General features: G+C 35.2%; 1 protein-coding gene across 2 annotated transcripts in view; it reads right to left on the minus strand.

The window, feature by feature from the left end:
- The window catches only part of SLC41A2 (solute carrier family 41 member 2), a 60,270-nt gene that overhangs the window by 27,957 nt on the left and 19,110 nt on the right, over positions 1–13,203 (minus strand). For both annotated transcript variants that reach the window (XM_026056845.1, XM_026056846.1), the window contains exons 5-7: positions 12,473–12,617; positions 10,413–10,559; positions 748–895 (exon numbers count right to left, since the gene is read on the minus strand). In XM_026056845.1, coding sequence (XP_025912630.1) covers positions 748–895; positions 10,413–10,559; positions 12,473–12,617 — 440 coding nt within the window. The remainder of the gene's footprint in view (positions 1–747; positions 896–10,412; positions 10,560–12,472; positions 12,618–13,203) is intronic.

A 13,203-nucleotide genomic window follows, 5' to 3' on the forward strand; every position in this document is an offset into this window, starting at 1 on the left:
AAGATACTCCGAATAAACAAAAACACTGTGAGAAGTAACACCTACACCTAACACCTCATTGATGAGACAAAACTCAGAATTAAAGCACACCTAAAACAAAGTCAAACTCACAGAATTACTTAAGTTATGCAGTCTGTTACCACCCCTTTACCTTGTTCTTATGCACGCCTCATCAGCCTCTAAAGGCCATGATCACCTATCCCAGCCATCAGTGGACAATGTCTTTGGCAAAAATATTGTAATAGACAGAAAAAATGTTGCTTGCAGACCTATGAAATTCAATGCTAAATAAGAAAAGCTTGGTCTGTCACAGAACCAAGACATGCATCTTGTTTTATGTTAATGCCCCAAAGCTTATAGAGGCTAACCTTCCCCATAGAGACCACAGCTGAAGTAATTGTCAACCATTTGTCTTGCAGGTCTGTTGAATATTGCACAAACAATGGCATGTTCTTTGTTCTTTCTCTTGCTATAGTTATTGATTTATATATTAACATTGATTTCTTGTATATCAAAGACCATAGAATTTCAAGCAATCACTCAGCTTTTAAGATTCATGACTTTCATTTGACTAAATCAAACCTCTTAGATCAGCGCGCAGTCTTGACTTAAAACCGCAAGTTTATCTATCTACACTCCACATCCTAGAGGGTTGTTAAATGTTTCTTTTAAACACCATCAGATGTTAAATAAGATATACAGAAAGACAGGGTGACTATCAAGACAAAGCAAGACAAATAAACTTACCTGCTGATAATCATAGCAGTTATAACAGGCTCCCATCCTGAATGGAGAACAGTTCTGGTTGCTGGGTGTTTGGCAGCGATGACAATCCCCATGGGAGTCAGAGCCAAAAAAAAGGCACCAACCAAAGGAGATACATAGTAATATGTCTCTAAAATAGTAATAAAGAAAAACAAAAGAATTGTTTTACTTTCAAGACATTCCTATCAGTTCTAATTTAGAACGCTAAAATAGATTATATTCCACCTTATGCAACAGAGGAATTTTAAGTCTTCATCACTGTGGTACCTAAATTTTCAACTACTGCATTAAACAACATGATTGACACCTGTCATGTATGATCACTCTCTCCCATCTTCTCCATGATAGAACAACATATGCAAAGTAGGAATTTTTGCAGAGAATTTTTATATGATGTTATATGATAAAAAAACACAAGAAAGCATGGAATATAGATCTTTTTGTTACACATCTCCTAAAAAAGGAACTGAATGTACAGAAAATACATTTTTGTTTATGTACAAGTGCACAGCCTATATAAACCACCTTCTTCCTAATCTTCCCAGAAAAAAAGTTTATCTAAAGTGATAAAACCACAACGTGTAATATTACATATATCTTGTCATTCATGCAAGGCTTTTCTGAGCAGAGTACTAAAACATTTATATGAGTGGCTCAATTTTTTTATCACCAGTCTGAAAGTGTAATTCACAGCCACAATTCTGCTGCTTGCAGCTGTCCATCAGAACTGCATCATGTTTCATAGGAAGACAGCTGCAAATACCAATAAGGGAGTACCACCACAAAGCAGAACTGCTAATGCGAATGGCTACCTCTGCCAAAAGAATACTATTTTCTTCACAAGTTAGTTTGGTCTTACAGTCCCGTTCACTGAGAAGCTATCCCACTGACTCCGGACTTCCTAACTGAACAGTGAGGTAAATAATGGAAAATCTATCTTAATGGCAAGTATGTATAAACTATACAAATATCCCAATTCTACATATGTTTATTTTTATGAGAAATGTGGCAGTGGTATTTAACATTGAAATTTTGTCTAAACATGGACAATTTAGACAAAACTTAATGCAAAATATATTTTAAATGATCAGTTCTGTAGTACATATAAACACTCTAACAAAGAGTAATATAAAGTATATATAAAAGTAATCTCATCCAAGCATTATGGCTTATTAGAAAGGCTGCAAATTCAAGCAGCTACTACTTTGGTGCTGTCTTGGTGGAGGGAGGGAGAACAGCTAAAACTACACCTGGAAGAATTGCTGTAGAGTTTTTAGAAGTTACTATCCTTCTGCCTTGGCTGGTACGACCTCTGCAGCAAAGTCAGCACAAAAGATAGTGAGATTACTTCCATTGTGTAAGCTAAAATTAGAAAGCTACCTGAATAAAAATGAGATAAAGCCCAAAAGTCTTTTTTCCCCTTCCTTTTCCAACTATTGTAAAATATATTATCCCCCTCCTCTTTCGTGGTGCTACTTCTTTTTCCATCTTTTCTCCTCCTTCTGTGAACTAAGAAGAGGAAGATGGGCCTAATGTAAAAAGGTCTTACTCAAAAGAGTACACATAACACAATTCCTTTATTTGGTAATCATAGTTTTATCAATAAAAAAGACAAAAATGAACTGATGTAAAGTTCTTAAACTCTTTTTTGGTCATGTGGACCACTACTTATTACCCAGGTAAACTCATTCCTCTCTCCACTTGCAATGAAGAAAGATTCTTGTGTAACTAAAAATGGTCACATGCAAAGGAATCATTCATTCTACATCTGTTTACTTAAGTCTTTGATGCAATAAGGTTTTCTCTCTTTTTTTTTCTTTCCTTTTAAGAAGTTAATCATATTGTATTCCTGCTGCTTACTTTTTCTCCCTTTCTGTCTGTTCCTGTCATACAGAAACAAGGGGAGGCATTAGCATGTAGCAGAACCCCAACAACTGATTTAAAGGTCAGAATGAGAGAATAGTTCTAATGTAGTATATTTAGTAAAATAGAAAAGGGCAGAAAATAATGAAATTCCATTAGTATTATAAAGTTTCAAGTCTTTACTACATTTGTGGAGAGGCTGCCAATTTTACTAGAAGATAAAGTCTTCTGGTCAGCAAGGATCCTCTGTTGGAAAAGACATTCAACAGCAAAATACAGATGCAATGTTGAGCAGCAGAAAAAAAAGCATTATCCTAATTAATCACTAATTTTTGAAAGTCTCTCACTTGTATTACATCAACAATTGGCCCACTGTACTCTTTATTACAGGATTTCTACCAATACAGGAAAGTAAAAGTTCAAAAAAGCATGGTTTTTTTCTATAATTTCTAATCTCATTAACAACTTAAAAAACTTGTTGGAATGTGATCAAGAGAAAAGGGAGAGTATTTAACCATCTGCATCAGTCTCTAAGACTGGAGAACTAGTCCAAGAATATAGTCCAAGAACTACAAAGAACACTAAAAATAAGCATTCTTTTACTCAAAGTGAAATATACTGTATAAATCCTTTCTTCTGGAAAAAAAAAAGAACAGAGATATAATAGAAAACAGTCCAACAAATGAACCTTCATATCAACCAGGGCAATTATACAAACAATGCTAACAAAGGGTTATTTAATAAGTAACTTTAATAAATACTAATTATGTAAAATATAAAATTGGAGATATACATAGAAATATGTGATTCTGCCATAGAAATGTTTTGTGACAAGTTAAAAAAAAGGAAAGAAAAATTATGAGAAGACAATCTCAGCTAGTGCAAAATGATTCATGATGTATAGCCAAAATAAATACAAATTATATCTGCAGTACAACAGGACTGTAACATTTCAAGAGGTCAGCAAATAGCCAGATGCAAGGTGAGCTTCATAAATCTTAGAAAACACAACTAACGTATGGTTGATTTTCAGTACTTTCCCAAGTTGAATTCAACACATTTAAAGTTACCTGAAAGCACCTACTGTAAGAAAGAAATATTTATCTACACAATATGACACAAGCTGTCATTTTTACATCAGACAAAGCAAAAGTTAGATGAATTTTCAAGAGGGTCAAAACATGTTTTATAACAACAAAAACAAAGTACATAGTGACATAAAAGATGATGACATGAAAGAAAATGCAACCAGTGGTTTTTTGTACACTATGACAGGGCTTTCAAGACTACTCAGCAATGGCTTAGCTTTGTTCCTTTGAGTCAACAGTAAGTAAGAGGAGTTATTAAACTTTTTTTAGCCACATTTTTCAATTTTTTAATATGTACAAACGTCTTAATTTCACCCCGGAGAAAATTAACAGAGAAAACTTACAAAATGCATTTTACACCTGAACCCTATAGATGGAGCTGGACATGAACAGGATTATAAAAGTTACCCCAGTGTTACAATACTAAGTCAGAAGTTTCTTCTTGAAAAGAACAAAAGCCATTTGGTTCTCAGGAGTGGGCAATGTTCGAGGACAGGATACAGTTAGAGCTTCAAATTTTTTTTTTTTTTACTTCTGCTATAGTATATTAGTATTTTTGGGGGGATTCCCAGTTCTAAAAACGCTAGAGGCAGTGATAAAAGAATATCAGTAGGCCACCAACCATCTCCATGCTGCTAAACGAGATGGAAATCAGGTATACATATTAGTCAGTTTACAAGCTTGAGACCAGACAAGTGAAATTCACCCCACCTGGGTTTTAAGGCAAAGTTTAATTAAAAACAGAACTATAGAAGCAATTAAGAGTTTAGAAAAATATCTCAGAAACTGTCACAACTGAGCAATAATAGACTCCAATGCCCTGCAGGACCAGGGAAACTACTCAGTTCCAGTCTAACTCTTGGAAACAGAATGTAGGACTTTTTTAGCTATGGGTGACGCTACTGGTAGAACAACTTATTAGAAAAATTAAAAAAGATGCTAACATTGAGATCCATCTTTTGAGTAAGGGTGGGCCATATTCTTCATATTTAGTCCACAAAAGAAGACAAAAACAAATTCTACAATAGCTGGAGAATGGGAATGTGAAATAAATGACTCCCCTTTTAGGGTTCATTTTACTCCACTTTTGATAGCTTTCTAGTGTTTAGCTTATATGGTAAAAGAAAGCTTAGTCAAATCTTCACTGGGGGCTCTGCTGTAGAGGCTGTACTATCCAACAGAGGAAGATCAACTTCTAAAAACCCCCAACAACTCTTCAAGGAACTTTTGACTGTGACCTTAGATTAAAAAGCAAGTGAGGAGGAGGGAAGAGACAAGGATCTCAAGCAATTTCTAACTGACCTTCAATTATTTTAAGCACTCATTCCTTTAGCAACCTGTGATACCAATCAATCTTCCAGTTCAGAAAAAGTGATGCTTAACGTTCTCATGCAGTGCCACTCAAAATGATGCAACCACTGCTAGGAATTCTACGTAAATTAGAAATATAATACTTCAAAGTAACAGTTAGAAACCTGGAAACAATATTGGGAGTCAAACAATTTATCTTCTCAACCGAGATACAGGAATGCCTGAGAGACATACACATATATTTAAACCATGTTCTGTGAGGAAAAACATTTATTTTTGGATGGCTTTAACCTAGTCTTCAGAGCATTACAAATGACTAACAAAGCCACGCAACATGGACTCTCTGCATTTAGTATACCGGGTCTTCATATTTCAGAGTGTACCCTTCGCTAGCTGAGGAACACAAGCCCCAGCTCCAACGACAGTCCTAGGGAGCCCTCTAGTGCTCCACAAGGAAAGGCCACCATTCATACTGGATTACATTGCACCAAGGTAGTTATTTAAATCGCTGAAGTGAAGGAAATGTAAAGTACATTTTCCTCACCAGAAAACAAGCCCCCTAGCTATTTAACTATTTTACACTGTATTAAAAGCTATAGTAACATTGCACAACATGTTTAAGCACCACTAATTTTAAAGCGTAAAAAATTTGAAAGTGGTTTAGGCGTCTTACACATTTAAGGGACTGGGTGTCAAAGACTCCCCTCCAATTGGCTAAAGGATTCAACTGACGTTAAGTATTTAAAAGACAAGTTTGTATATGATAATTGTCTCAGCAGAGAAAATTATAGATGATCATCTTTAGGGAAGCAATTCACAGAGTAATTTAGATGCACAGATATAGTTCTTTTAAAGGAGTTGAAAAGATATAGCTGTTAACTTCATTATTTAAACTGCAGTGTTAGATGGATTTGCCATTATTTATGAAACACTCAGAAGAACTTTTAAAAAACTACATATACGATGGTGCCCATACAAGATACTTGAGTTAGCCCTGGCCTGGGCAAGAAGTGCAGTGCTACAGTCCTATTCCTTGCCTCTTCTGGCCACACCATGAAGCATTGTCTCCAACCAAAAGCTGAGCACAGGCATACCTCTCTGTTACAGACAGGCAGAAAGCTTGTAACATAAATAATTCCCCCTTTCAGTCTCACTGTCTGAAGGCAACTCTTCCCATGCTTAGTGGAGCCATAAACTTACATTCTGTTTCAGCACATTTGGGTAGTCAGGCTAACAAATYGTAGGGAAAAATAGTTCACTCAGAAGAAAGTTCAGAGGTGAATTCATCCTGCTTCATTACTAGCTCATATACTGGGGGTTTCTTTATAACAGTCCCATTCTGCTTGCTACTCTAATATTGAGAAGGCAGGGAAATGGCAAAAAGAACGTAAGAACGTAAGCTGCTAGGCGAGGCCAAAGGTCTCACCTAGTCCAATAAACTGTGTCTGACTACAGCCAACAGTTAAGGCTCAAGGAAAGAAGGTAAGAAAATGGCAAGTTTACGGAAATGCTTCTTTCAGTGTGTGCTGCCAGCTTCTGCTGCTATGTGCCTCAGTGACTTCACCACCCACGTTTCTACCTCCATCTTTGTGTTCAATAGTCTTCAATGGATTCCCCTCTGAAGAAGTCATCCAAATATTTTCTAAAATCACTTTGGCCAGCTTCGTATGGTATGGAAATAAGTTCCACATCTCAATTATATACTGTGTGAAAAAGTATTTTCTTTTACTTATTTAAACCTGGTGTCTGATCATTTTCTAAACAACTTTTCCACGCTGTTCAAAACTTTATATACTTTTCCTGAGCGAAAGGACTACAAGTGTATTTAATCTCTCCTTGTACAGAAGCTACACCATACTTTTATTCATCGTTACTGTTTCGTAGTTCAAATAATTACATCTTGGAAAACACACATTTTGAAGGTCTTTCTAGTATGTTCTTACTTTAGAAAGTCTATTTCCTAAGAGACGGTAATAGAAAGATATTGAAAAATAAGAAAAGCAGAAGCAAACATTTTAGAGGTGGTAAGATAATTAGACATATCAGCAGAAGAAAAGTATTTCCAAAAGACCATTTGGAAATGGAATTGGAAGTAATTCTTAGAAGCATACTGGAGTATTCAAGAAAATCCTTTCCCCTACTCATACATACTCTTCAGCAGCTGTGGTTGACTGAAATGCATGTGAGCGCTCATGACAGCTGTAAAAGTAGCAAAGGAAGAGTTCAAACTGGCCCCACTTCTTTTTTTATACCCCTCTGATATGTTAGGCCATCTGCAAGTAAAGATGTAAAATTTCTGGAAATGTGTGAAAGCAAGAAAGAAGAAAGTCCAAGTTTCTTTCCCCATCTTGTTTTTGAGTTTGAGTGAGTCTTTTTGTTTCTTAGTTTTTTTTTCCAAAAGGAAGATGAATGTTTTAAGAGGAATGGAAATATTATCAGTAATTATTTACTTCTTTAAGAATAAGAAACACATTATACGTAACTTATACAAAGCATAGGAAGCAGTACTAGTTCTAGTCATGAAATAATATACATTGTTAACTTGTGAAGACAAATGTAGCTACTACTAAAATTCAGTTGTGCAGCACACTAATATAATACATACTAATGTAACTAATTTTTGCCTGTAGCCACAATTTAAAAGATGGAAAGGAGTAGAGGAAGGCGTTTAAAACCAGAAAACATCAGTATTACTGATCTACTATCTTTGAGCCCTGTGGGTTTAACTTATGTAATTATATAGACAACATTACAATTCAAATACATAAGAAACTAATATTTCTAGGGAAAAGACTTGGAAAACAAATGAAACATCACTGGCATGCTCATTTCATTGTGGTCTTTAAGATTTTGCTTTGTTATCTACATTACAGTTTGACTTATAGAACATAAGTTTCTAAGAAACTTCATTTGAAATACTTACTAGTTAACACTTCAAGCCTGAAGTCAATGTTTTTAAATCAGCCACAATCCTGGCTAGAACAAATTTCAACTATAACCATAAATCTCATCTTAGTCTTAGCTCAAATTTGGCAACCTCGGCCAACTCCACACCTAACCAGATAGCTAACACATCTCCTAATAATCCTAGCTAGCTCTCTGCTCCCTTTAATCCAGCAAGGATACCAGCTTCACTGGCTCTTCATGGGCTAGCATAAATCCTAATTCTAAACTGAAATCCAATCAAACATATCAAACATGGGGACCTGAAATCTATAAAAAGCACAACATGCCAATATTTCTACTCTAGTAGAAATACTTTTGGACATAGCAATAAATCTAAATTAACAGTCTCTAATGAGCTAAACTCTAATTATTATCCCAGGCCTAGCACTAGCTAGAGACATCAAATTTCATGAGAATAGATGCTTCCCCTCCATTTTCCTCATCATGAAAAAAAAAAGATAGGAGGTTAAAAAAATCTATACTAATTTGCTTCTCACTGTAAGTTTATTAACTAAAAGAAGTATTTGAGAAATAAGTTATTTTATTAGAATATAGTATAGAATATGCATTTAATCCTATTATGAAATAAACAGAATTTAAGTTCTAACAAAAAAGCAAACATTGAAAATGGATAAGCATTGCACACTGATGTATTTAAGTTGACATCATGCCAAAATCTTTTAAATATGAAAATATAAAATTATTAGTTGAAAATAAAGAAAAAAAATGGCAAGTCGCACCAAGATAGTTTGTCTTACTTACCTTTTCTGATCAATGTTGTAACACTTACACAGAATAGTTCAAATTTTTAGAGAAAAAGGCTTGAAAAATGAGCATAGTTATAAAGAATATATATAGTGATGTTAACATATCTGTTAAAACAATGATGGATCAACAAAAAATTTGGCCTGTGGTATCCTGTACTATAATTGTTTACAATTATGTATTTTTAAATACAATATATTTTAAATAGATTCTTTTGAAGGAGTCAGTTACAGCAATAATGTAATTTTAAATATTGTTCTGAATATTCTTTTTTTTTCCTCCTGAGAGAAAACATTTTCACACTTTCGGTTTCCTCATAGGGGACAGAGGGGGAGATGGAGAAACAGGAAGAAAAAGACTGATTTTCAAGTTCCTCATTCTCATTTTCCAAGCTAACATCTCTTTCTGTGACAGTCAAGCATTTCACTACATCAGCTACAATATGAGCATGCTTTTAGTAATAATAATTATCAGCACATTCATTTTTAGCAGACATTGTGACAATGAACCTTCAGTACTCTGCTCCTTTAAGAGAATAGGACTTAGTCTAGGTCTTGGAAATCAGAAAAACAGTTTCAAAGGACTACAGAAACATGCAGATTACTAATAAAAGAGAAGAAAGTTAGACTGAAATATGAGTAATTCACAAGAAAATTAGTTTGGAGCTGTTTATGTGTAATTTGCCTGTTCATAGGCCCTCAGCTATCAAAGGGAAAATGAACAAACAATAAAAACACTGTCATCGAGAAGACAGACAAAATTATGCATCAGGTACGATCAGATCATTGCTATCTGAAGTCAACAGGCAAGGCAGGCCTCTGCTTTGCTGCTGGGCTATTAAGAATGGCTATTTGCTTTTTCATATTTCATGGCAGAACTGCTGTTCTGAAGAAAGCTACACCTAAGTCAGCAGATCTGTTTGAAATATATTCTCCAAATATATAAGACAAAACAAAACAAAGTAAACAAAAAAGGGTAGAGCCATCATTTGGAGAAGATGGAAGTGGTTATTTCATTTGCTGTTAAGCACAAGGAAAAGCTGGTAAAGCTGGTAAATGGTAAAGCTGATAAAAAGATGCATGGGCACAGGCAACAGGAAGGAGACGTGAAAGTGTCCTGCTGCGAGGGAAGCAGGAGATACAGAAGCGCTGGGGGAACTGGTACTGGAAGCAGGAGTAGGAGAGATGAGGAACAAGGAGGTATTGCAGTAGGAGCTGGAAAAAACTCTCCTGAAAAATGGCTGATCAAAACAGGCAATTCAACACCTTGCCCCTAGTGCAAAAGAAAAACAATTCAATAGGGCTCTGGGAAGCAAATATTTGATTTAGGAGTGGATATTCAGGAAATTAGGATGAAGACAGCTCCCCTTCCCCTGCAGAAAGCAGAAAAAATTCAACAACTCAGCAACTGCAGTTTCAAATTCACATGTAGATCTGCTGTGGTACTCTGAGACCTTTTAGGATATCAGGAGATGGTGCCAAGATTGTGGCTAGTGATTTTCACCATCTTGGGGGCGGGGAGGGAAGCATGGCATAATGTTTCAACCCAAGATTTATCATTTGATGTATAAGTGTTAATAACAAAGTCAGTTACACTAAAAGGTTTTCTAAACCTCCTCCCTCATCCCCCCAGAAAGAGCTTCCTAGGGAAATAAATACTCAGAAACATACTTACCAAGGCAAGTATAAAGACCCTGACTTATCCATGCTAGTATAGCAAGAGTGATAAGATCTCCAAAACTTGCTGCTATAGGAGTGGCAACATTGTCAGGATTAATACCGGTCTTCTTTGATCCAACAATAACTCCAACCATTATTATTCCTAAATTCAACAAAGAAGAAAGTATGCTAATCATATCTATTTCCCACAGGAAATTCCAAGATAATGGTAATTTCAAACTAGATAAATAAGAAGTCCATGCCTTTGCCCAGGATGATCATTTCTCCCACATGACTCATTTCTGCATTTTAAATTCTTAGCAATTTTAAAAAATGAGGTTGTGTATTTTAAAAACTACAGCAAGCAAAGAAAACCATCTGTACAATGAGCTATTTTTGCTTACGATTAGAATTCTCACTATTAAAACTGTAAATCAGTCATCTCTTGAAGAAAAAATATTCATTGTATTACTTCTACACCCTATTAACTTTAGCTGGCTGAGATTTATATTATTACAGTAGGCTGAAAACAATATAAGATTAAACACTATGATGTCTGAAATTGTGCAAGATTTCCAGTCATGAGCTTAGCATCAGAAGCCATGAAGCTGTATCATAATTTAAATAAAAAACAAGCCAACATAATAAAATGATATTTGCTACACAGCCAAAACATTTTAAATTGAGGCCATTGGTTTCTATTTTTTTTCTATAAACAGCAACACTGCCACTCTTTTTAAGTGGCATTTCTCTACAGAATGCAAGCAACTACTAAAAATACAATTCACAATGCTATTATGAGTATTCTTTGGCAGGTACTTGAAGTATTTTCCCCTCATCATATAATACACTTAAGAGTTTCAACTGTATTCATTATTCTCCATGTTGTTTTACAGAAATTAAAAAAAAATTTTTTATCCTTTTCATGTATTTCAGCAAGTAATATTATTTATTGTAGGCTAAATTATGAGTTCACTTCCAGACGAACTGCCTAAAGAGTTACATTCCATGAAATTCTCAAACGGAAGAGCTGAAATGGTCCTGTGGGATCACAGTATTTCAACAGCACCTGTTTCATGTGTAGGAGTTAGATGCTTAGAAAGTAATTTCCTGTGCTGGCCCATCACCAGATACAACAAAGGTTTTTCTTCATGTCCAGATAATACATGACAAATGGAAAGAACACAGTCCTGTTCATCGATCTTACTACTGCTCTTAATTCCACCTCATGGTGAAACTCAATAGCTTTGTAGTCACTAAAAAAGTGTGTTCTTAATATGTTACTAATTCCATGCAAAACTGTAACAATGTCAAGACAGTTTGCAACTTTCCACATAAGTAAGCATCTCAAGTTAGTAAAAAAGGGAAGCTAAACATTATTATGAAGACTACCAACTGTGTATTTTCACTAAGAATACGTCGCAAGTAGAGGCACCTTTTTTTCCCCTACTGTCCATTAAGTACTTTCTTATACTTTTATGACTAAATCTTTCCTGACAATTGCCAAGGATAAGCTTAAATGCATCACACCATGTGGCTCAAGACAGATACACTGATACTGTCTATACAGGGGAATTTGGACTCTGAACCAGTCTATGCCCTTCAACTACCAAACCAATTGGTTCACTTCAGACACAAAGCGGAGCACAAAGTACTATGGAAGCAGCATGGATAACTAGAGAAATTGGATTCAGCTATCATTCAGGCTCAGTCGAGCTTAATTACAAATAATTTCCACATGTCCAGTACTGAGAATGTATTTTGTGCAGTAATGAATATAAAAACTGGAAAAAAAGTTGCCTTCTCTCATCTTGTTAGGAAAACCTAAAAACCATACTTTTGTTTTTAGATATGCTCAGGAGGTCATGCAAATTAAGCTCTTTCAGAAAATATGATAGAAGATGGATGTAATATTAAGGCCTATATGGAAATTGCAAAAGGGCATTCTATTGTCAGCTGTGTTTTAGTGACTATGCATTACTGGATTTCAATTTTTACGGATAGCAGCATAAATACACACTCTGTGTCCACAGAAACTGAAGTAACTGTAAAAAATAACAAATACACTTCTTTTACCTTGTAAAAGAGAAGCTATGAAGGCAGTTGCTACACTGCTAGAACACAAAAGGATTGAATGATCAAAGCGGTATTTGCCCTCTGGAATCCATCCCAAAATAACTGCTGCCACTGCTGCCAGGAAGCCAACTACAGTTGCCTGAACCTAGAAAAGAAATAGGTAGACATTTTTTGTTGGAATGAGTGGCTCTTAAAATAATTGACTTAGGAGGACTATGGAATCATTTCCTGTTATTCTTTCCTCCTATCTACATTTGTTTGCAAAGTGTAGAGGGAGCGTGCACATTCATCCTGTAGAGAAGATGATACCCCTGGTTGATCAAGAAGAAAAATCCTATGCCAGTAGTAAAGGCTTTACCAGTAATTCAGAGACGCAAAAATAACAAAAGTAAAATCAGGGAAAAGAGCTGAGGAATCACCAGGAGCCTAAGATGAAATGCCTAAAAAGCTTCCTAAGCCATTTAAAACAGTGAAGTCACAGCATAAACACTTCACATATTTTTTTTGAATCCTGTATGTTCCATTACAAAACATGAGCATGGAATAGTTCTTAAGATTAGAGATAGTTGCTTTGGAGAACAAACACTCATTTCCTCAAATGACCCAGCTATTTAAAATATAGTTTATTATCCAAAAGCTCCATCACGTACTTCCTTTAAATAATGAATCCAATTAAAACATAGTATTGAAAAGATTTGAGGTCAAGTTTAAGAGGCTTTGCCAAATCTGAA

The sequence above is a fragment of the Apteryx rowi genome, unplaced genomic scaffold, assembly GCF_003343035.1.
Source record: "Apteryx rowi isolate R43461 unplaced genomic scaffold, aptRow1 scaffold_133, whole genome shotgun sequence".
Lineage (NCBI taxonomy): Eukaryota > Metazoa > Chordata > Aves > Apterygiformes > Apterygidae > Apteryx > Apteryx rowi.